This window comes from Styela clava, chromosome 12 (assembly GCF_964204865.1).
Source record: "Styela clava chromosome 12, kaStyClav1.hap1.2, whole genome shotgun sequence".
NCBI lineage: Eukaryota > Metazoa > Chordata > Ascidiacea > Stolidobranchia > Styelidae > Styela > Styela clava.
The window spans coordinates 9,859,163-9,884,676 of NC_135261.1; the positions used below are offsets into that span (position 1 = coordinate 9,859,163).

Consider the following 25,514-nt stretch of genomic DNA (forward strand, 5'->3'; position numbering starts at 1 on the left):
TGGTCCGGTGTCTCTAAAGCATTGCATTCAAGATTGTTCCAACTTCTGCAATGCTTTATAAGTGTTCGTAAAGCAATGCACTTTGTCAGATTTACATCTATAACTGTCGCTAGCGTTTAAAATTGGCTATGATTTCTCACATCTTAATCAAGGTTTCAAATGCGTCCATACCTGGCGCATAATAGTGTATCTGAAATGTGAATTATTCAAACTTCCTACCGCTTTACTCAAGCCGTATACATACTCAATTAAGCTGTCATCTCCCTGTCTTCTTGATATTCTAGACTTCCTCTGTGCATATAAGTTATATGTTCTATCTGAATGTGTAAAACCTTACTTGCTGTAGAGGCTCTCCGATTAAGTGTTCGAAACGGTCGTTCACTCGCTTCAATACGGATTAAATGTAACGCAAATGCTGTACAGAATTGAATTGTGTAGAAGCATATTTTATAAACTTCAACAATATTCTATAAATTAAACGCATTGACTCAATTGCGAATTCGGCAGAAAAAAACTTTCTCATATTTAAATTAAGAAAATCACGATGAGATTTTTTGGAAGAAGAATAATAGGATTATTATATTAGAAGCGCACTTCTCATAAACTTTTTATGAACTTTATATATTATACAATCATATAATCCCAATTTCACGGCGTCAATTTTATTGTTAACATGCGGTGTTATGCTAGTTTTCTTCAGTGTTACACCAGTTCAGTTGTGGGTTCAAACCAACAGTGAGTTTCTCTACCTAGATTCTTGCTCCTCTGATACCACTGATTCGAAAGGCTTAGGTGTATCAACCAGTAAACTGATCTACTTTTTTCAAAAACAAAATCAGTTTTTACTTTGTTAGAGCTTTGTGTTATCAGATCAAAGATTGAATTAAAGAATACACCTTTGACATTTCGATATTGTTAACAGTGGCTTATAACCAAGGTTATAACTAAAAAAAGAACATAAATTGTTACCAATGCTAGAGAGATTTATTTTAAGTTATACATCAACATTTTAACACATCCGCCTTTTAGTGGAGAAAGTGATTTTTAGGTTTTTATTAAAAAATATTTCATTTATTTCATCAAATTGTTTCATGCAGTTCTCAATTCTTCCGGATTTTTGATAAGTTGAATATAATCGATCCGGTGTTTTAATTTAAGAATATTTTATTATTCGTTTTCTGAAGTAAGGTTGTTCACATCTTTGATCGGATTTAAACTTGAAAAGAGAAAACCACACGGACCCTATATATATATGAATAATCCATTACCGGAATATATTCGAATCTTGTCTTCTGATATGGACGCATGAAGACTTGAAGATCAAGAACAAACGTCTTTACAACCAAAGACAATATGAACTTAAAGATCAATATATTGGTTCTGATTTTACTTCTGTTTGTGTCAAGAAATTCAGGCGTACAAGGAAAAGGTATGATTGTTTTCACAAATTTAGTTCAAATCTTGTTTTATTGTTTAGCTGATTAGAGTAATGTAAGTAATGGTAATTGCTACTACAGTATTTATATGCGAGCATATATGGACACAAAATCGTATCTATCATTTTTATTGGGTTCACCAATAACCAGCGCAAGTTACGAATCTACGCTACGTCTTTATTCAATCATCAGTTTATATTGTTAGTATTAAATTCAAAATATCAACCTAAAAAAAAGTAATAACAGTGGTGGAAATACAAGTAAGAGTATGCAATGGAAACGCGAAGGCCGTGGGAGTATATATAAGTTTGTGGTTCTCTGTACAATACGTTCTGCCACATATAACATGTGATGCTGATAATGATATAGATATATCAAATTACATATGATAATGAAGTTTTGCAAATATCGTTTTACGAGAATAATCGAAGTGAAGCAATGGCAATTTAAATGCAAATAGTTATGCTTGAGCCAAACATTCTCTATGGACAACTAACGTGTTCTCTGGTTGATGAATGAGATTAAATTTTCAACTAAATGCGCTGACTCCAAGAAATAACAGATAAAATTCTTTGTGGTTGATGAAATTGTATTTGAATTTGGTTTTCGGTCCATTTTTATACTTGAAAAATATACGTTCTCGTATTTTGAACTAATGATAAATCGATCAACGATTGGCAGTCTTTTCATTGATCAATCTAAACGCAAATTTTATGATTGGCGACATGCGAATTTGATTTTTGATAAGACTTGTCACGGAGTAATCCTTAAGACCTGATTCGGTCCAAAGGAATTTGTTTTTGGAAAGTAATGTAAACCAACCTTCGAGAATTTGAAGCTAAATCTTCCCTCCGGCCATAGAACTCAGTGTTTTGATCATAAATATTCAACCTGTGTTTAATACGCTGTAAAACAGTTCAATCATTCTCAGGAAATCTCTAAAGTTTGTTTGTATTTCATTTCGTTTTAATTGACAAATAAACATCTTTAGATCAACGAAGACCTATAAATGAATATTATTTTTGTCCGCCCCATCAAGCAATGCCTTACTAAAACTATAAACACCAAAAAATTGTGCTAAGAAAATTACGAAAAAAACATTAACGTGGCTTTTTTGTTGCTTGCTGGTACGGCGAATACGTCCCGTCCCGTTAAGCTGATTTGGAACCATACAACAGGAATATTGTTGAAAATTGTACCATCAACACGGGCGTGAACTTTTGCCGAAAAATCGTTTTTTCCGTGAACGGATTATCCTAACTTGTTTTTTGATTCTAACGATGAAACCCACGGAATTGAGTAATTTGAATAATTTTGAAATGAAGGATATACACAGCACAAATATTGTTGAAAAATTCATTGTATTGAATATTAAATTCCAAACTTCTGTGAAGTTTTTACGTATGAAAATTATTGTTGCATAAATCAATAATATAATTTTGTTTCAAGCATGTATCATCAGATTAAGACAATCTCGACGCTCATACAAAAATATTGTTTTGTGAATAAACGAAAAAATATCTGAATGGACTATTGCGAACTCGTTTTCCAAAATGTTTACTGTTGAGATTGCGAAAGTAAAAGAACCTAAAAATGTCCAATAATGTCCTCGTACCGACATCCATTTTATCATTAATCGTCCAAACGATTAATGATAGCATGAACGTACGCTACTAACTTAGCGCTTCAATACGAATACGTCGTGTATAAAGTTGTTTATTTTCGCCCTATTTCCTTTTTGAAAGTTCACAGCATTTGGATAAATCCTTTGGGACAGACATTGTAGTGGCTTGAACGCGTGTCCTTGCAAATCGATGAAACTGGCAACCCATATGTAAAATTGTTGGGCATTGCCGTAAAGCAGGCAATTCTTCACGCATGTACATTTATGAGCCCCTAAGGATCTGTTGTGGGAATACTGTGATAATTCGATTCACCACACGCATCCTCTAGTCATACTTGACACATTTTTGCTTTTTGTGTTTCAAATCATATTATCTATCATTTTTTTATCGTTAGAATCATTATTGTGCCATGTTCAAAAACAAACAACCATCAAATGACATCAGAAAACTGGCAACCCAGAAGTAAAGTTAGGAAATGCTTGGCAAACATAGAGATTTCATAAGCTGTAGGTCTGAATATTGTCATACGAAATGATTTCTCTCGATTTAGGCCATCACCTAAACTTGGAACCGACAGCTGACCAACGCGTTATTCTTTATGTTTGCTTTGAAATTATTGTAGGATGTATTTCTATTGTGAATTTCGCTCTATGGGTGTCCTACGAGGACAATGACCGCGACTAGGTCTCGCTTAGTACAATGTATAGACAATATATGATTTGTGTATATAGCGGATTCCGTCTCACGCAATGCCAGTGTATTGCTGCAAACATTTGGCCTCGTTCAGATAAAGTTAGATTTAATGAATTCGTATCTCATACCAGATGCATTTTCACCTTTGTATGGCATTAAATTTTATATATAGATCATTTTTGTTTTCTATACTTGTTCCTAAATGCTCTTTTTTTGGTACCGTGGTTGATTGTTTCAATTTTGAGAAACCTCGTAAAAGACTTTTATTGGAATGTCAAGCTGTGACAGAATTTTTAATTATTTGGACGTAATGATAGTCGAAAAACCCCAAACTATTTTTTTTATTTTTGTTCCGAATACTGACCAACGCATATAGCGCAACTCCCATGTGGTATGGCATTTTAGATAGTGCCAATCCCAAAGCTTCCAGGTTTTGTGACGTAAGAAGTTTAGGTGATTCTCAACGTATTTATCACCAAACCCACAGAAGCGTACTAATTTTAATTTGACGTAAAAACTAAAATGAATTTAGAAAATTTAAGCGATGATTCTATCCCAAAGGGATTCCCGTAACCGCGCCACACGAGGAAGCACCATTCGCTGGGTTTAAATATAGAATGTATTTTGGGATTTCACTTCTCTTACAGATTAGAATTGTTTACCCTTTTATGTCATAATTAGTACAAAGCATAATATGGAACATTCATTGAATTCCCCAACTTCTCGAGTGTCATCGTGTTACATGATGGTGTATAAACGCATGACGTAAATGTATTTATCTCGTGTTAGAGACAGATTGTACAGTGTATTTGGATGAAAATGTTTTCTAATTCTTTAAAAAAAATGCCAACATGCCAGATGCCAACATATTTGTGCAATTTTATTAAAAATAGAATCTTTATTTCCGGATAGTATAGCATCCGGCTGACAGTCAAAAAATATTCGTGACACAAATTTCTTTAGATCGTTGGCTAGCGCGTTACATGAATTAATAATGATAATCTAGTTCCCAATCAGATCATTTGGACGTTACGCAAAAAAAATGTAAATAATTTATCGGAATTTCTATCACCTGTATTTTATACCCCATTGTTAGTGCTATCATCAAACGTGGGGATTTTGGTCTGCAACTTGCGGTTGTATGTTTTGTTGTCATATTCTTATGCTCTGCTCAGCAACACTTTAAATAAATTTAAGAATGCATTCATTGGATCTAGTAATATTTATATACAGAGCGACACCTTAAAAATCACAACCCAGGTCATTTGAAACATATTCTAGACTAGATAGGGCATTTTGTGCAAATCGTCCTAAATTACTGTAACTTTTGTGTTATAGTGTTAGCTTATTTCTTTTTCATTTTTTGTAATTATTTGATTTATGGTTTTGTTGTTTGGGATCACCCATAATAATAGTAAACGCTAATTGAAGCAATTTATTTCGACACACTTTTGAATTTCGAAATGGATTAACTTGGAATTTGAAAAAAATTCCATGAGATATACACAGTCAAATCTCACCACTGATATTAGACAAAATTAAATTGTTATTTATAACGCTTCGATTTTCATTCAAATCAATGCGTATGGAATGAACACAAAGATCAGTTCTGTTGCTAAAGAAATTGTTCCGAGGCAACCGTGACATTCCAACCGTTCCGTAAACAATTGGAAATAAATTGAATTTTATTCCGGGTAGTTAGGGCAATTTCCTTATCGACCCGTTGACTTGCAAACATTACGTGTTCCATTCGTTCAAAAAAGGTCACAAAATGTACTGTTATTAAGCAGTAACTAAGTTGAGCGTAAAGGTAAAAACATTGTACGCCGGTGCCTGATACTTATGTAGTAATCAGCCGCGAACTACCTACATTTCAAAGGCGTATCTGTATTATCATCTCAGCATGCGATATCTGTGGTTGTGTTCTGAGCGTAATTCACCTTCTAGAAATTTTTGTTTTTTGAAATCCATCCGACACGTGTGCTCTTTTACTACCGCAGAGAGTGAATGAATCATCATTTTCATTAGCTTCTGTTTTGTGGAAACAACAAAGCAGACGAAGGTCGAAAAATGCGAGATTATTATATTTGGATGGTAGTCAAAAACAACGAAATACCAATCGGTACGCAAGGTTAATTTTGTATAATTTCGCGTTAAAATTCTCGATGAAGATTTTTATGGAATACATCACATACGGGTCATTGTAATTTGTTGCGCAATCACACAAAACTTTGAATTCAAAAATGACATTTAAATATGGTGAATGAAAATGTTTTCGACTGTAAAGAGACGTTCTTTGGCAGATTTTATTTTCAAATCTCGTAGGAAAAAAATCCAAGTCTTTATCAATGTGTTGCAATTAAATTCTTAGAAAAACAAGCATCCTACTAGCAATGTATGTAATCACTTATTCGTTCAGCCAAGAAAACATGATCTGTCAGCGCCTAGGGCATTATGCTGGCTAGATTTAGTCTTAAGGAATGCAGTAGTGCGTTGATTCTACGGACATAAAGTTAACGTGTGTCATCAACGTTGCCTGGCATTAAATTTTAAAGGCATTCAACTATCATTTTCAATACTTGTTAGAATCATTTTTTTAACCAAACTTTAATTATATGTAGTTACCACAGATAAATTTATTATTTGGACATACTTGATTGTTCATTTTTATGCAATGCTTAATTTGCAATTGCTCGAGAAAAAACAACAACCTTCACGATTAATTATAACACGAAGCTCTACTCAAAATCAAAGCTGGATTTTGTTCTAATCGGTATTCAGATACGGTCGATTGGTGATCATTGAAGGATATGATAATGTAACAAATTGAACGGTGACGATACAAAGTCGTTTTGATTTCACGGATAAATACCCAATGTTCAGTTTATTGACGTTTTCTGAGACATAAGTTAAAACTATGATGACACACATTGATAATTTCTACATAATAAAATATATTTAATAAAACAATTTTTTGATAAAATATACAAATACAAGCACAAGATCTACCATTTCAGCTTCAAAAATCCAATTATTTATAAAACAACGTTCACCTCGCACCCCAATAGTATTTCTTAAATTTGATTATTTTTCAGTCAAAGCGATATTCTGTTAAGTAAAAATTGATAGCATGGTGGTTTCGATTTTGTATGAATTTTTACTAAGAAATAAAAGAGAATATGATTATGAATTCTCCTAATACAACCAAAACAAATTTAAACTTGTCATATCGCATTTCTATCAGCTGACTCGTGACCTTAAGAGATCATTAAAATGAAATTACGGTTTTCCCTTATTGATATGTTGTATGAAACGAGTCGTTCATGTTATTAATTCGTAGAATTTCCTTTTTAGCGAATTAGTAGCCGCGTAAAACCTTGAACATTACACGCTTTTACAATAAAATCACGAATACAGATCTACAAAATAGAATTCTCATTATGAAAGAGTATTTGAATTAGACATGGACTAAAATTCTTCGATTTTCAATCTAAACTCCATCTGTGGGTTATCATCATCTTTCCGTGTTAAATTATATCTACTTGAAAGTTCCTTTTATTCTCACTGGGATAGTTATTCAATTCACAGTCGTTTGTTACATGAGAACCCAAAACAAGTCTTAATGAAGTTTCCTGGCAAGTATTGTTCGAATTGAAGATGAATCAGGTTCTTAGAAAAATCCTGAACGTGTGAGAGATTCACGCAACAAGTTATGTCGTTCGATAACACCTTAAAAAAACAATGAAAGATATACAGTACTGTATATCTAAAAACAAAACGGAGATCGTTTGCGTAAACTTGACCGTTATCTCCTATTTGTGATCATATCTTTGATAGAAAATATTCTCCTAAGTAGTTGTTTCGTTGACGCCTACTAACTGATAGATCCAAGGAATTCATGTTTTTTCCTCCGTAGATGTCAACAAAACATGCAGTAGCTCTCTATCATGTACCGAGTTTTAAAGATCGCTGGATTAGACTCAGTGTTAGTACTGTAGTGGACGTTGTTGGTACCAACTGCCAACACTCTTTGATTTCATGAAAGATGTAGGCCGATAGGAGATGCTAGCGTTAACCATTTAAACGGAAATAAGTAGAAAATAATCTGGTCGGAAAATCAAAAAAATGTGTATCTGATCAAGAAGCACATTTATGAGTGTCATGCCAAGAATGACTAAAACAAATCTCACTAAGCGATATTAACGCCTAACATACTGCGTTCCTAAGAATACCGGATGGGTCATGAATTAGGCTACACGAAAAACATAAGGAAAACAACCATATTCCCAAGATATTTTGATTCAAATGTTTTTAAATAATTTGTCGCGTACAATCTTATCTAAATTTTGCCGTTTGATCAAATTTAACATACAAAAATGATACAAACCGTGACATTTTGCATTATTTTGATGTTGTCATTAATTACTGATAGGCTGTTGTGGCAAATAACGCAGAGAATCCTTTTCAACAACGTAGTGACGTTACCTTATCAAACGATGCAATATATTTTTGTTACAAAGATGTATATCCAATAGTACTTAATATTTGTTTATCGCCATAATCATGTTATGGTCCTTGTAAGTACACCCTCGTGAAGATCGCGGTTTATAAAACCGAATACGCGCCACGCATACCTGGCATAATACCATAAGAGGACAGGCGCCTTCATGGGAATTGTCCATCATCGCGAGCCGGGTAACCGTTTGTGAGGCTAAATAACAAGTCCAGATTATGTAATTGGACACCGTATACTATAATCGGATAGACTTGAGGATTTTTACACCAGCGGGCAACGAATTCCAACACAATATGAAAAGTTCATTATAGTTTAGGCGGAACATGTTTTTAACGTTAACGTACGGTAGAACGGACTATTTCTTGAAGCATCAGTATTATTGTTGCTAAAAATATTTGTGCATTTTTACTCTTGCAAACACCCGCTCGCATTGTTCTGTTTTGTCGTCAGCATGCAATCAGATGGCAAAGGATTCGACGTTGAACGTCAAAAGACTTGACATTTTCGGTGTCGCGTGTTCAGAATGAAATGACAATGACGCACGTACGTTCGTCAACGTCGCTGCAATTAGTTTGCATTTGAGACAAGTTATGTTTTGTTCAGGGACATTAAAGCACCAGTACAATTAAAAAAGTTGTAAATTGTTTTACATGATCGAATAATCTATGTAAAAGCAAAAAAATGATCGCTGATTGCAGTCTTTAATAAAAAAGTTTGAAAAGTTAGAATGTGGTAAATTGTCTGCAAAAACTTAACTGTATTCTTGATTGAAAAGAAAGAAAAATATACCTATTTTGTTTTCAAAATCACGCTACTTTTGCCTCGAAACAAAAGACAATTTCAGTCATGCCCTTTCGGTCCAAAATCGATTTAACTTTCTTCCCCTCTGGACTTTGGGATCTGTCAATAAAGACTTTTCTTCAAATGGTAACTGAGGTTATTTTTAGATCGATAAAAGAATGCTAATGGGTTTTCAAACGCACGGTATTGCTTACTAAAATTCATGGCAAAATATTAAATTTAGCACAAAAGGTAAAAATATCTGACCAATATTGAATTATAAAATTCGTCTCAAAATTTTTAAAATTCAATTTTAGAATATACCTTATTTGTCAAACCGAAGCTATATATGCGTCGTATATATGCGAAGCTATAAATGTGCTAATTAACTGCATATTCTGATGAAAGTAACATTTGAATCTTGCGAAAGATATCTTACCGAAAGTAAGAAACAGCGCACTGCATGATTTAAAAATGCTAAAATTAATATTTGTTCTATTTCTTCACTGTAAAAACTAAAACTCCATACAAGATCTCATTCACTCTTGAATAATTTTAGACATATCCATGTTGTGTATATGATAGTGGATTTAATGTTGCATTTATGATTAATGTGAAATTTCTTGTCATATCACATCACTTCATTCTGTTCCAAGCATTCACAGCTCGATTTCTACATTTGCTTTATTTATTTTTCATTATTTTACAAATTTGTGGTTGCCAAATCATACAACCCATATCTCATTCACATAGACGTACATTTTTTAAAGCTAGGAGCTTGATTGATGAATAATATTCTATTTGCTGTGAAAATTTCAATTTGAAATAAATATATCAGAACACTTTTACATATCCATAACTTCACACCTGCATAATGGGCTCTTATCCGTGATTCTTATATTATAGGTACCCTAAGTGATGGGGTATTTCTTGCTGTCGTGGTCTTGCCGACCACATTGCTCAAATAACGTTGTAACTAATACACAAAATACCCGGAATAAAATTTATTCCTCGCCTAAATTTCGTATTATCTAAATTCGTTTCATTCTACACAAATTTTTATTGACACCATCTTTTCTCTCTTAAATTGCCCTCAGCTGAAATTATGGAAAATGTCAATCATATTGTATTAAAAATTTATTCGCTTTTCAATGGTTTTGCAATGATCGACCAAGCTTGAGAAGTACTTAGAATTGCAGCGATTAGCATGATTTAGTTTCAGCTCAAGCTTGATTTGGTTTATGAAAAGATACATTTGTCGCTAAATTAAAATGTGAATCCGTGACATTCACCGTCTGGATCTGAAATAATACTTTTTTTTAATTTTAAGTGTCGTTTTTGTCTGGAGTGAATATCGACAGTTTGTTTCAATGAAATTAAAAATTGAAACCCCGTCGAGAGCTTTCAAGTGCAGTACAATAGGCGTTAATCCATAATAATCGAAGATTTTGTGCTTTGTCGGGAAAGCAAACGAAATTATGCCAACTAAAGCAACTTTTTCAATACGCACGGATTTGTGATCCAGTCTCACTCACTTGGAAGAGGTTGTAACCAGACTCTGGAGGCTTTTTGATATGTCGGTAGCAGCGTTCGAACTCTAAACAAAGTGATTCTGTTTGTTTTGCAACTATAAATTCTATTTGCATTTTATCAGTATAAATCTTACGCGTGTTTGGTAGCTTACAATTCTATTTTTAGTTCTCCTTCCACATTTAGTTGGAGGCTTTGCTTTGAACAAACTTGAATTTTTTATATTTTTATGGCATTTTTGAATAAAATTTTCCCTTATTTTACATCCGAGCAAAATCCTGTGCAAATAGTACGCGAATCTTCCTGTTGTTCGTCACACTGTGCCCCTTTCTTGCACCTTGTGTCGGATGGTGAAATTGAGTTATGAACTAACTACGTTTTAAACCCAGATCTTTAAATCAATGAATTCAATATATATAGTCTTAGCAGATCATCCATATTTTGCCTTATTTACAGTATAATGTAAACTAGAAGCAACGAAAAAACATTGTTTTCGAATATTTTGACACTTAGTGCAATAAACTAACAGTGAATCTATTTTTGAGTGGTCCCGCTTTATTGCCTGCTATTTGTAAAGCAATGTATATAACATATAAACAAAAGGTTATTTGAAAGGGGAAGATGACAACCTATTTTCACACAAAAACCAGTATGAATAGATCTTTCGTAATTGACACCCATATCTTATGTAAACACACGTACGCTCGCTTAAAATGATGGTGTTTGCTGACGGGAGTAAACACGCATAAGGGGATTTGATATCGAGAGATAAGGGTAAAATCGTGCTGCTACACCAAGACTATCCCTTGTAATGTTAGCATTATTTTGATCCACTGAACCGATTGCGAAATTTTTGTGTAAAATTCATCAAATTCAAAGAATCATCATTGTATGATATTGCATTTATTTCAATACTATTTGTAAGAACGGAAAACTATTGGTTATCCCAGTCTACTTAACTAAATTAGCATTAAAGTTTAAAATATCTGTTCTAAAGTTCATATAGCCATACCAGCAGAAGCTTGGAGACGTTTTGGGGGCCGAGTGTGTGAAGCTCTCCATAAAAAGTGACGACAAAAGTGTCATGCAAAAAATATGAAATTTATCCGGTAATGCGATATATAGAGTAATAAACATAAGGTAGCACACCAAAATTCATATACACTTATTATCGCAACAATTGGATGTCTTTCTCAATAGCAATTTTGTTGGAAAGTGGAATTATTTTCATTCACATTTTTAGGCAAAATTTCGTAAACAAATGACTCGCATACTGAGTCGTATAAAAATCGTTTAAATCGAATTTGCTTAATTAAAAATTCCACTGCCGTTTCGATTTGTTTATTACACATAAATTTTCCGAATGCCTAATTGTCGGAAATTCGTCATTTCAATTTTATTGCCAAAATTCAAAAACAAAATTGAAACTAAAATAATAAAATTTTAATAAACAAAATTTTCTGTTTTGCTTTTATCAAAACCACCAATCAATATTTAATCATGCTATAGTATAACTTAATCTTTGCCAACAATGATTATGTTACTTGAAGAAGTAGTCTGGTTTATATACATAGTACGCATGGACTATCTAAGGCAATATCATTGGCCCATAATACTCTCATTCGTCCTATTGTAACGTCACAAATCAATATTATGACGTGAAATTCAAGTTTATGACGTTATTGTCAAGTTTTACTTCGGTATCGCTCTCACCAATATCAAGTTTTAAGAACTTCATTTTGAATGCACAATATTTTGCGTTTAAAACAAATGTTTCCTGTACGAATAACGCCATATGTCACACCGTAGGAGCTTCTGTTGTTCATCGTCATGCTTAATTTGCGCTTGAGTTAAAAGTCAGATTACATGTTTGCAGTTTGTTACAAGTTAAATACCCATGTATTAACATGTATCCGCCATCTTGCGTCCCATCTCGTGCTATCGGAGGGTCAGTTTGCGAATACACAACGTCACGTTATGACGTAAAAACAATATGATTTTCTCACGATTGACAATGCACGTCTGTCTTAATTCGTAGCTTCAAACGTAACTTAAGGCAAAATCTCACCGGCTCTTTCGAAGTAAATTACAGATGGTTTTTAATTATATATTATTAAGTACAGAATAGCCGGAACGTACACTCAAAAATTACGGCTTAAATCGCCACCAATTAAAATCGGCTCAAGTAACCGCCGTGTGAACAAAAACATAATTGTCTTGTGGTTTAAATATTAAGTACTGTCTTGTTTATGTTTTTATTATTGTCTTTTGACCTTGATTTGGCGTTGCAAAATATTGCAGAATTGGCTATGTTGCCTCCTTAGTGGAAATATTTGCAGCTGCAATACTCAAAGCAATTATCTACTTTTCTACACATAAAATTCACATTTCCCCAAATTTATGATGTCATATTCTAAACCTATTCACTAATACATTACCCTTTTATAGTAGCCCCAATACATGTATTAGACAAATATAAGCTAAATGGGAGTGTTTCGGGTGCTCCATGTATACATAGTACACAAAAAGGTTTCCCTGTGACAAAATTAACTGAACAGTTCCTTTGACAGCACATTTGTAAATATTTAGATTTAGCCATTTCACAGCGTTCTCCGCAGAGCCTTTGTTTATGTTATACGACAGCCAAATTTGCAAAATAGCCACCGGATATAACGTCGTTTTTTGGAGTTAAAAAAAGTTTAATTTATCTAAACATGGCCGATAAATGTGACACTATGATACAGAGTTGGTCGTGCCCATCTTTAGTTTAATATTTAGTTTACAGCAATTTTTGAGTTACTCGAATGTACCAGTTAAATTTGCATAATTTCTTAATTGAATACAGCAAATTAGTTTCAAGAAGGTTTCCTATTTACACACTAAATACGAAAAATACTGAATGAATTATCAATATATTTTGCCTGAATATCTGTTTACGCTTTATATGGATCGGATATCACGTCGCCATGGAAACGCAGACAACCAAATGCAGGTGGTGTCTGCCGCTGTCTGTTTTCTCTAATCCAGTGGCATTTTAATCTTCCCCTAAACCACGGCGGTTTTGAAGTATCGTATATAAATTACAGCGATTTTTGAAAACAAGTCTGTGTTTATTACTATTTACCCAAAGCTCAATGAGAAGATGACTCAATGTACCCACAAAAACAGTTTTGATATTTTCATTTTACAAAATAACCTGAATAAATGAAATTATGATGAAACAATAAATCTTCGTTTGTTATGGACTCTGTCGCTCCCTACTTAGGATTAATTGCAGGTATAGAGCCATGTCCCAAGCAAAGTTGTGGAACATCTCAACAACAGGTTTCTGCAATATCAGCAGCTTAACAGTTTAATATAAACGTTCAAGTTCTTGCTAATATAGAGCTTCATTAGGAGCAATGGCGTTAAAAATCCAATAAAGATATGACCAATAGTCAAAAACATAATGCGATGATATTCTGATAGTTTTGATGATCGGTTTTATAAAGTTATTAGCAATTGATTGATCTATTTCACAGGATCAAAATTTGTCCATGCACCTCACGTTTTAGGCCGATGAAATATTACCACAAAAAAGCGCAATATATCATAAGCAAACACTGTGTACCCTCTCTCCCATCATTTGAAAATCATTAATCTCTCGACAAACATCGTGCGAGTCGGTAAATATGCCCAGAACCAACTAGTTTTTTTTTATTCATTTTAAATTAAAAACCACGAAATCAATGGTTTTCCGTTGTGTATAAGATCATGTATTAACCAAACTTGAAAGGTGCTTTTTGAGTATTCATTTGAAAATTTTATAAACGATTGTGGTAAGCTATCAAACTAATAATATCGATGAGTGTTTGTTTGATCATACAGACAACCACGCAACACGATTTGGTATATAGTGTGGCGCAGTAATGTGACCATATGGGTCCAGATTTGGCCGACTCGTGAATACAAACATGATTTTTGATCCAAAACAGAAAAAATTATTTATACGATTTCCTGATATAGATCCCAAATCTGAAACACTGGAGTATACAACTTTGTTATTTCCTGAAATGATCTTTCAGCTTTTTCACGGGAGTTTATAAATTAGCCCGAATAAACATTTCCGGAGTCATATTTTCCTCGGCATAGCTATTCAATATCTGCCAATTCTGTCCAGCAGTCTATCTTTGCCGACAGCCTGATAGTGTTACAGCGCCGTCTGGTCGGTGCTTCTATTAAGCCTATTTCTGTGAGTGAAACATTGTATCATTTTATTTTGTTCCGTATTTGTTATTGTTACATATGTCCATTCATGCTTGAATTGCAAGTAACTCGGCTCATAAAAGCATTGTTTGGTTGTGTTTGTGATATATATTGAGTCGACGCCATTGAGACTAGTCTTAGCTTTGTAACCGAAACGTTGCAAAAATATTTATCTTTTTTAGGAAATTTTAAAAATTACGTAAATTAATTAGGATTTTTACGTTATGGGTAGAGATATCAATATACCTAAAGTTTTTGAATTGGGCTCAATCTTCAAGCGGTGTCATAGCAACGCCAAACAACATGGTTGCCAGATTACTCTCATTATCATGTATATTTTTTACTTAACGGTAGATGAAAGGAATAATTATCACTGGCTTAACGAACTTACATCTCGTTAGGGAGATTACCTTTGGTATTTTAAACATTCAGTTTGACACTCATTATCATCAAAAGCCATGGTTCGTTATCCATTTGCTTCGATGTTATACCAAAAATATTTTACAATTTCGTACTGTCCCAATAATTTACATTGTTGTAACTAGCCTCTGATATGCAATACATCTTTACGGCATATTTCTAGTGTTCTTAAATCCAATATGTGGATTTTGTAAATCAAAAAGTAATAGGTTTAATTTTAAAATAATTATATGTTGGCATTGCATGTTAGAAATCTCATGAATACTTGACATTTATTTGCATGTATGTAGCCTCTTTCATTGTCCATTTCAACAAGATTATAAAGGACTCAATGAACTACATTCATTCGACTCTATGGCGATTCGTAGCATAAGACTAATTAACTATCTCAAAACTTGTTTCACACAGACTGAAAGGAGTAAAGAGCACGAACACGAGTTTACCTTGTTAAAAGTTTAACTGCAAAATCATATTCGAGTAACTTTTAATTTTCCATTTTCTTTATGTTTTATGATGTAAAAAACAATCCTGCTTTGACTACTATTTTGCCACATGCTATATCATGCCCCAATTTGACCTGGTCGTATATCCCCGTACGTCAGTACCTACTCCTGCGATCAATAAAGCATTAACCTAGCATCCTATGGTTTTTTAAACGGGTTAAGACGACACGAAAAATAGATTATAGGATATGTTTTCGAATGCTAATAATCTATGAGAGAATTGAAATGTATGCTGTCAAATATCTTATGATTTCAGTAACTATTCACAATATCTCTTTAACATTCCTGCTTTCAGTACTATTGAAAGTCTTTTTAAGGTTTTGGAATGATCTAAGTATTTCAAAATTTTAATTATTGTTGACTTTTAACCTAAATTATAGGATCAAAAGTTCACGGTTCCAAATCAAACGATCCGCGAAGCATTTTGGCATTAGGTTTGGAACTGAGAAAAAATTGATGTTTTTGGCTTTATACAAGGTCAAAAGATCATTTATGAATGAATTACCAAAAATTGGAAACAATAAATGACAACAATGTGTACTATTTTAGTACTAAATTGCGGTTTGCGTTAAAGAGTCGTTTATGGGCAACGAAATACATCCGATTTGTTTGATAATTTCCTATTATATAAAAACAATATGCCGTTTATGACGTTTGCATTTTCGATTGTTCATTTTGTTTGTTCATGTTTTATCGGCTTTTATGGTGATTTGTCATGTTTAATTGTGTATATATGTTGCTCTATAATGTGATGCATCAAATTATGACATTTTTAAAAGAGTCGTTTTGTCGCTTTTTTTGAGGATTCGCGTGCAAACTAGGGCTTTTTATATAGCTACAATAATATCGTTGTGAACTTTCATCTTCATACGTCAATATATTAGAATATGTCTTTAATCTAATTGAAACATCGGGACCCGAACGTGAACCTTGGGGTGAACCCATATGAACATAACAGCATTACGTAATTCAATTAAAAATGCACGAAGAAAAGTATAATGAAAACCATCCACTTTTTGGCAGCATTTACCACTAATTAAGATCAATTCTCTGATTAGAATCTTATAATTGCCTTTCCACATATTTATTCGCAGTAATCGATGGGTGGACTTCACAAACAGTGATCCAACAGCTTCCGTATATGTTGTTGAAAATAAACTAATGGTGAGGATTTTTCCGAATTTACTCACTGTAAATGTGAAGTAGTGGCTGTGTAATTGGTCTAACTTCATTGGCATTGCAGCTCAACGACTTTGGATTCATACTATTGTCAGATCAATGCACGGCACTCATGCACTGGCATATATATACCAGATCAATAAGGTATACAAGTTGTTGATAGGGCCATGCCAAATTGGAAACATAACGTTGCCTCTCAGGCCACCAGTTTCATACTTCTATACCTATTTCGCGCCTGAAACAAAGGGGCGTAAGGTTGCACGAAAATGATCGCGTTTATTGAACTACAATCAAGCTAAAATTAGTAAATTTTTAGTAAAATATATATTTCGAACCCAATGCACCGAAGTATTGTTTTTACATTGTGGTAACTGTCAAATACACGTCGAATTCGGATGCATTTGTGCCATAATTCGTGGTGTACCAAAGTATTGCTGGTGTCATCTGACTGTGGCGCCGTCGTTATGACATTAAGTTCTATTTATTGCATCCATTGTAATTCAGCGTGTTTTCAATCTCATTTGTACTCAAAAAATCTTCTTCTGACGTCAGAGGGTGGGTTTGGGAATTTGTGGCGGATAATAATGATTAAATTCAGAGATATTGGGGGAAGCCGCAGGTTTGCAGACTACGCAATTCTTCCGATTTGGGACAGATTACTCTTTCATTCGAAAATCGCGGCGACGAACTCAGGCCGTGTTTCGGAATCTTATAACGCGTTTACCGCAAAGTACATTATTTCCTAAAATGAACGATTGGCGGTAACCTAAAATTTGAATGTTTAAGATTGTTTGAATGTTTTTGAATCACAATTTAAAAAAGAGTAGTTGATTAGATCTGTAACAACAGTCTCTTTCGAACCAAACACCACCTTGTGTCTAAACATTCATAGCGTTCTATTAGGATTTAGGATAGTTGTAAAAGATTGGAGGCGAGTGCGTAAATGATTTGTAAACCGCTAATTCAGTAAAAAATTCATAATTCAAAGTATTATCATAATATCATGGCGCCCCTAAAATTGTTGCCAATGTCATGTCATCACACAAGCAATTCACGACAACAGACCTTTTTCTTTTTTTTCCCCAAAAAATATATGTCTCTATTTTTTTCGCACGCGACCCATTTATTCAATATTAACGCTATTTTGCCTTTTTTAAATAAAAAATAAATCAATTAGCTTTTACTATATGAACATAAATGCAGGAAGCGTGTTTTAATACTCATTAAATTGATGGATTGAGAACATTCAATATTCGCGCAAATGGTTGTTTTTTAAGGTTGTCAAATATAGGCTGTGATGTTAGCTGATGCGTGTTGGTTTGAATACAAACAAACACGTTTTATCTTATGTACGATTTGAATGGCGTGAGTCTGTATGTTCATGTATGCTCCGATGGCTTCGCACTCAAACTAGTGTGGTAAAACAAATACCGTCAAAAATATTGGCAAATCAATTATATATATTATTGATAACAGTACCTAAGTGGCAAAATTTGCCCGTAGAAAAAGAACGATTCTCTAAGTTTTAACGTATTACAAACCATTTTAGCAAAAGCCACAAACGGTCCTCACTCGTCGGCCATCCTTTTTCGTATGGGCCATATTAGAGCAGAAATTTGTTTTGTTAAGTAGCATGGCGCAACTGTACTATCTTCAAGTACCTAGCTAACTTAAATTATGGTCACACCTGTGTAATACAAATATACAGAGGCAACGTGTCCTCACTGGGAGTACTAATTACCCACCTCACGCTCAACACAGCACTCATTTTTTAGTCCATCAAAATCTTACTACTTTTTGTCGGTACCACAAGGTGAAGGTTTTACAGTAAACTTGTTGATCGGTTGAAATAAGTTTGTTACAATATAGATAGATAATGCTATATTTGTTAAAAATCTCTACCCTTGTTTTCAGATATAATAAAATATATAATAAAACTAAAAGCACAAATAATAAAGTGGGAACTGTGATAATTCTGGTTCTTATTCCATTGTCTATGTTTGTGTGTGGACGATGCGTTCCTTACACTGTAAGGCTATGAAAATACCTGACGTGTTAAGTCTTTGAAACATGATGCTTTTGTTTTGAGCAGAATGTCCACATCGCATGGAAATTTCATCCGAGACCTTATTAGAGTTTTGAAAGTAAAATTATTTTAGGTATGCGTGTGGGCGACGACTAAAGGGTGAAATGCGCTGGGATCGGCTAATTGCTCCTCGCCCAAAACAACTCTAACTAACCCCATAATACGTCCGCAAACATAGGTATATATATAATTTGGCGTGCATCAACTAGGGCAGGGAATGGCTGAATAGTTAGTTAATTGGTATACGAATTCTTCGCGATGACCTGACGCCTGATACGAAATATATTCTTTACTGTTGCCAGTTTTAGTAATGAATAATATTGAGTAAAATAAAAATTACTCCCCTTGAAACATAATTCCCGATAATAAATCAATTTTGATTTAGCTACTTCCACATACGCACGTACAATTTCACTAGTTTACAAAAACGGACTGTCAATCTTGGGATGTGATGTTATTGATTGTATGGTTAGAATTGTTCAGATACAAGTTAGGAAAAAACAAAAATTCGAACTTCGGGTAATTCCCCTACAGAAGTCTCAATAGAACTTTAGAAGTACTCCAAGCCAGTGAGAATGATCTATTCACATTTTATTACAATTATTGTGTATGACCTTCATCATTATATTCCTTCCTGCAGCATGTTAAGTTTTCAAATACTGCTAATCACCTTGAACTTATTTGTTTTATGACCAGTAAATACACACACCTATAGAATAGTGTGTGTTTACTCATTCTAGTATTATCCTTGGGCAAGGGGTCAAATAAGGGCCACTATTAAAGCTCAAGTCCTAATGTAACGATTTAGTCCACAATTTGTTTTCATTGACTGTTCATGAGCCGTAGCCTGGCGTCTGAGGTCTGGGCTCCTAACCGCACTGTCACAATATTATGGGCCAATGTTTTAAAAGGGTTTTTGTGTGTGTGATCAAGCATAGATTTTGTGCCAACTTCCAGTATTTATAAATATATTGGTAAACTTGAATTTAGGGAATATAGTTGTATTGATTTTGAATATACTATTCAATATGAAAATTACCAAGAGATGGAAAATATTAAATATTGTCATGGATTTCTTGGCCGGCGCCCCAGTTCCCAATCTTTGTTTCTGATATTAGACACATTACAATTCTACTTTTCATTTTTATATGTTAATTGACGTCTTCCTTTTCTGAATTGAATTATATCACTATTTCAATAGTTGCTTACATGTTTAAGAGCCCATTTTAATTCATCAGTCAACTCAATCTTCATAATTTATGGTGGATGTAATACTTAGAGTAGGTTAAACTGTTAAAATTTCGTGATTTCGAATTAAAATACGTACATATGAGTTGTTGCTTCTACAAAGAATCGTTGAAATCAAAATTTTGTTGCCGTATGCAATCCACCATATTTTGTGTTTTGTTCTTGAAATTCTGTTAAAGGGCAATGCTTAAAGACCAATTTAAATCATACAACAGAATGCTTAGTTTGGCTTCGCCACATCCAACTCTAATTATTAAGGTCTGTGTGTTGGTTAAAATTGAATTTCTGAATAAAACTGGGTTGCGTGTGGAGTCGATACCCTTTCGTTACGCTCGACTTGCTATGTGAACTGCAGTGAGAATACAGCAACTCGACAAAAACAAAGAGAACCCCTCGACCCACAGTAAGCGTCGTTTTGCATAAATTGAGTGGATACGCCCGACTAAACGTGTAAGAGTATAGCTTGTTGATTTTACCGGTTCAAATTAAATTTTCTATTGCTGTGTATGATAACGTCTTCCGTTTATGGTGAATTAGGGATAATATAATACTCAAAATTGGCTTTGTTCGGCCACTTGAAAAACGTGAAAATTGTTGGCTTTATCTACGGGATATGTGTGCACCGTTCATTTGTTTTGCGATTTAGTAGACATCTGCTTTAGAGAATCATTACGCTTATTAACATCCATATTAAAAAAGGCATATAACCACACTATCCGCGCAAAACCGTATTCATTTCTAATTATCATTGGCTATTACCGATATGAATTGTATCAGCTATACCAATTAGCATCGAATTTATGATTTTTTTTTAAAACAAAGCTTTATAAAGGCCAAAAGATACAATAAAGTCACATCAAACCTAGACAGATAGAACAAATATTTCACCAATCCAATTTCTGCATTTGTAAAAAAGAGAACTTTTTAAATATGCACTTTCTCGTAGCAAAAATTTTCCAATCGTGATCAACGAATCAACGATGAAGTAAAATGGATTTGGCGGCAAACCGGTCTTTCCTACTCATATAACTCCTGTATTAGTGGTGCCATGGCTGAATCTATCCTTGAAACAAAATGTGTCATATCAAATACGATCTCTTTTATTGCATTAAAAATTTGGAAATTCATCGACCAAATTTTCTATTTTCAGCTGTTCGATGTCTGGGAACGAATTCAGCTTTCTCTATCGCCGAAGATCGTTTGGACCATTTGAATAAACTTGTTATCAGATATACTAACTGCACCATTGTTCAAGGAAATCTCGAAATATCCGGGTTAGAGAATCCGAACATCGATGCTTCATTCCTTAAAGTAAGTTTAATTGTTGCAACTTTTTGCAACAAAAAAGTATTTTTCACATAAATATGCTGTAGCAGTTGCCTAATTGCATTTCAAAGATGTCTTCCTTCTTCTTTCTATTTAGTATCTCGTGACATAGTACACTGGATATTTTAAGGATGTTTGTGATGATGTTTTAACTTGACTGAAGCGATAACTTTTTTAATTTTTTTTAAATATTGTTGTAAAACAAACTAAAATGCGAAGTTTTATTCAGTGAGCAAAGAATATATCTATTTAGATCTATATTCTGCTAGAAGGGCGTGGGGAAATAGTCTGTATTTCGACTAGATTACCATAAGACGAAATGCCAGGATACACCAAACTTTTTGGTTTTTACTTGAATTGTTTTATTTCTCATGCCATGGCCGTGTTTGTGCATTTTGCGGCCTGATTGATTCCGCTTAAACTTTGTTATATTTTATTTTCAGAATTTAGCTAAAAATTGATCTCGAGGAACGACGATTCGTATTATTTTTTATTATTTTATTTGAGGGTATTTTGAGAAAATTGCACCTTAAAATGGACATGCTTTCATGCAGTTGAAGTCTGAAATATAATTTTTAAGAAAGAGTTTCATTTTCAAAAACAGTTATTAAATGACACTGTCACGAAACGTCAAAATATCTTTTTCTTTTATTATTGGAAAACAATCATGATTTGTTGAATATACCACATTTTTCTACGCATGTACGCGATTGAATCTTCTTTTTATTTAAAAAAAATACAATAATTACTGTCTTCGCTTTATCAGATGTAATGTCAGTCAAGAAGATTATATCTTCTCGTCACATAAAATCAGTGGTTCACCAATCGTGGTCTAAGTTGCTGCGTTTTAATATGTACTTACACATACCCCAAGGCTATATTGCTGATGATGGAAATTTACGTGCATTTTATAAGGACTCAAACTTTTAAATATTTGACTTTGAAAATGGTGTATTTCCTTGAATATAACTGCATTTGTTAAAGCATAATATTCATTATTAGACTCAGTTCTTCCACTTGTAATTAATACTAATTTCATACAAAAAATATATATAGAGGATTTAGATTTCTTTTTTTAACAATGATAGAATATTTTCTTCATTTAACCTTACTATTTACAGCTGTTTCCTCTCTTTGTCTCCAACAAGGCACCGGATAGTACACCATTGAAATGTTCCAATAGAAATTCTGTTTGCTGGCAATCCATACTAGTTGAGAAATCGAAATATATAAAATTCATACCGAACAAGAGCTTGAACATAATGGGAGCATGATGTGTGCTGCAATGCACACAGAAATTGCAGAAATCTATATTGATACCCTACACTTCAAATAAGTCAAGTTCGCCGCAGTTATCATGATAATCATGTCGCAAACTTTCACGCCGATTTATGTATACAACTGTCAGTGTTTGGGGTCATTTAGCAGATATGATTTGAATACAATTACAACAATACTTTCAATGAGCGTTTCAAATTTGATATTTTTGGGGAATTTGTTTGCTTTAAAATATATTTTTTTTGTGCATTAAAATCTTACAATTATTAAAATATCATATGTCATTTACAGGATATCGAAGTTGTTACCGGATATGTTTTAATCGCCATCAACTATCTTCCTTACATTCCTCTTGAAAAATTGAAGATCATCCGAGGTCAAGAATTACATGGGCCCAACAAACTCGCACTCAATGTTGTTTTTAATTATGATAAATATCAACCAAATCTTGGATTACGCCAGATTGGGTAAGTTAGAAAAGTTTATTTGTGGTAACCCATGGTATTTAGTGTGATATGGCTAGCTATACAGAATATTGCAGAATATCAAATTGCCAATAAAACATTTTATGAAAATTTTTACTACCAATGTTTTCTATCTCTTAACATAATCATGTATAAGATAGCACCAAACTAAAAGATTTCGGTTTTGGTTATATTTTGTGCTGCTAGAAAACAAATCACTTTTTGAGAAGTCTGTGTGCAACATCGACCTCATGTTTATTGCCTTTTCCATGAAATATAGTGAAAAACAATTTCTTCCTTTTTGTAAATTCTAATTTTCTTTGCAAAAATTTAATAATACTACCTCAACCGCAATTTGGCGTTTATTTGCTCAAGAAACAAGTCTCGTAGCTACTGCTAATCAGTAATTATTCTTGCAAACATGTGTTCATTCGATTAGTGGACGAGAATAATTCAATTTCACGTTTTTACGCCAGAATAAATAATTAAGGTCTAAGAACAGACCCTTGTGGGATGCCGCTAAGGAGAAGAACCTTTTTTCATTCTTTTTTATTATTTAGACAAATGTTATGTTTTCGTTGAAATTACGTAAATGTTGTTGACTAATTGACCCAAAGGTCACGTCAATTGTTTGAAATGGCCAATTACTGTCCGTTTGCTGAATGCCAATTTCACAAATATCAATATGTTGTCCTACCAGGCAATAGCAAAAATTTTCCCCATATCCTCAACGTACTTCAACTGGATCTGGTTTCAAAAAAATCTAAAAATCTTATACCAACAAAACTTATTCATTCAACATCAAAGTACTTAGTTTTTCTCAGTCATTTCAATTTCCTAAATTCTTTCTCTGAATTACTTTCTCTAAACCAAGTTAGAAAAATTTGTATCTTTTTATCAGGATAGCTATGAGCGAGCCAATGGTCGAGCGCATGAATAATAATGGTGTTTTTCTGTCTTTTTCTGCTTAAAAAATCTGTCAAATTTTCAAGATTATTGATTTTTCAAATTGGAATTGCGTGTGAATGGGCATCAATTTTTACGAAAAATAGTAATTGGCTACTCTGTAAACATTAAAATGTCAAAAACTTCGATTATATTTTTGGTTTGTTTTTGTCCAAAACGTAGAATTTTCAACTTATTTTTTTAAATTTACTACGTCACAATGGTGTCGATTTCTTGTGAACGTAGGTGTTCAATTTCAATAAATATCAATAATATTTCTTATCTTCAAGCCTCTGGTTGTTATCTGTTCAATTATACTTATCTATAATCAGATATTATCATCCGATGTCACGCGACGATCCCAGCCACAAACAGATCAATTTTCATACCAACGATGAATTTTTCCACCCATTTAGTAAATTCAAACCATACGTCTGTTTTTGTCTTTTTTTAATTTTTATTTTTCAAAGAACAAAGTAATTCAACACAGTAGAATATAGAAAAAAAAAGATTTCAGTATCAGAAATATTCAGTAATTTGCAGAAAAATTATTCAACGGTGTCTTGATTTGTCCAATTTCGGATCTTTTTCCACATTTCGAGAATTCGTCAACTGAAAAAAATCATATGTTTTGCTCGTACCTCGTAGAGTATACGTTTAGAGTTTTAGACGTTTAGAGTTTTCACTCACTCCTATTGGCTTACGGTTATAAAAGCACTCTGTGAAGTAACTGTCGTTGGGAAATAATTCCAACTAAGCACAATAAATTACTCGTAAATAAAGAATATTTAATTGTAGATAAAATCTGAGAAAAAAATATAACTTTATTTTGAGATACAACAGCCTTTCTTCCACAACTAAATCCGGATTATTACAAATACTGAATCATTTATGCCGCCTTTTAAAAAACTTTTAAAAGTACTCACAATTTGAGTTTTAATGCTGGTTTTATAGTTTTAAGTGATCTTAAAGTTTCTACATTCAGAGAAACAATTATGAATACCGGTATATTGTAACTCGGTTTGACTCTATCACCAAGCCGTCTGCAAATGACATTTGATTGAAAGTTACCAATGATGAATGATCTTAACCTAACTCTTGTTAGCTTCTCAGCACTCAACAGTGGTTTATCACTCAATTTCGACTCGAATTTAGCAGTATCGTATGATTTTAATCATCTGAATAATGATATTTTACTATACTTAATTACGACCGCCATTTTGATTTTGATTGGCGAAAT

The 25,514-nt window shown here is 33.3% G+C and overlaps 1 protein-coding gene across 2 annotated transcripts in view; it reads left to right on the forward strand.

Annotated features, from left to right (window-relative positions):
* The first annotated feature begins 1,101 nt into the window (after nt 1–1,101).
* The window catches only part of LOC120330033 (receptor tyrosine-protein kinase erbB-4-like), a 63,533-nt gene continuing 39,120 nt past the window's right edge, over nt 1,102–25,514 (forward strand). For both annotated transcript variants that reach the window (XM_039396847.2, XM_078118500.1), the window contains exons 1-3: nt 1,102–1,429; nt 21,412–21,572; nt 23,157–23,332. In XM_039396847.2, coding sequence (XP_039252781.1) covers nt 1,354–1,429; nt 21,412–21,572; nt 23,157–23,332 — 413 coding nt within the window. In that variant the 5' untranslated portion in view covers nt 1,102–1,353. The remainder of the gene's footprint in view (nt 1,430–21,411; nt 21,573–23,156; nt 23,333–25,514) is intronic.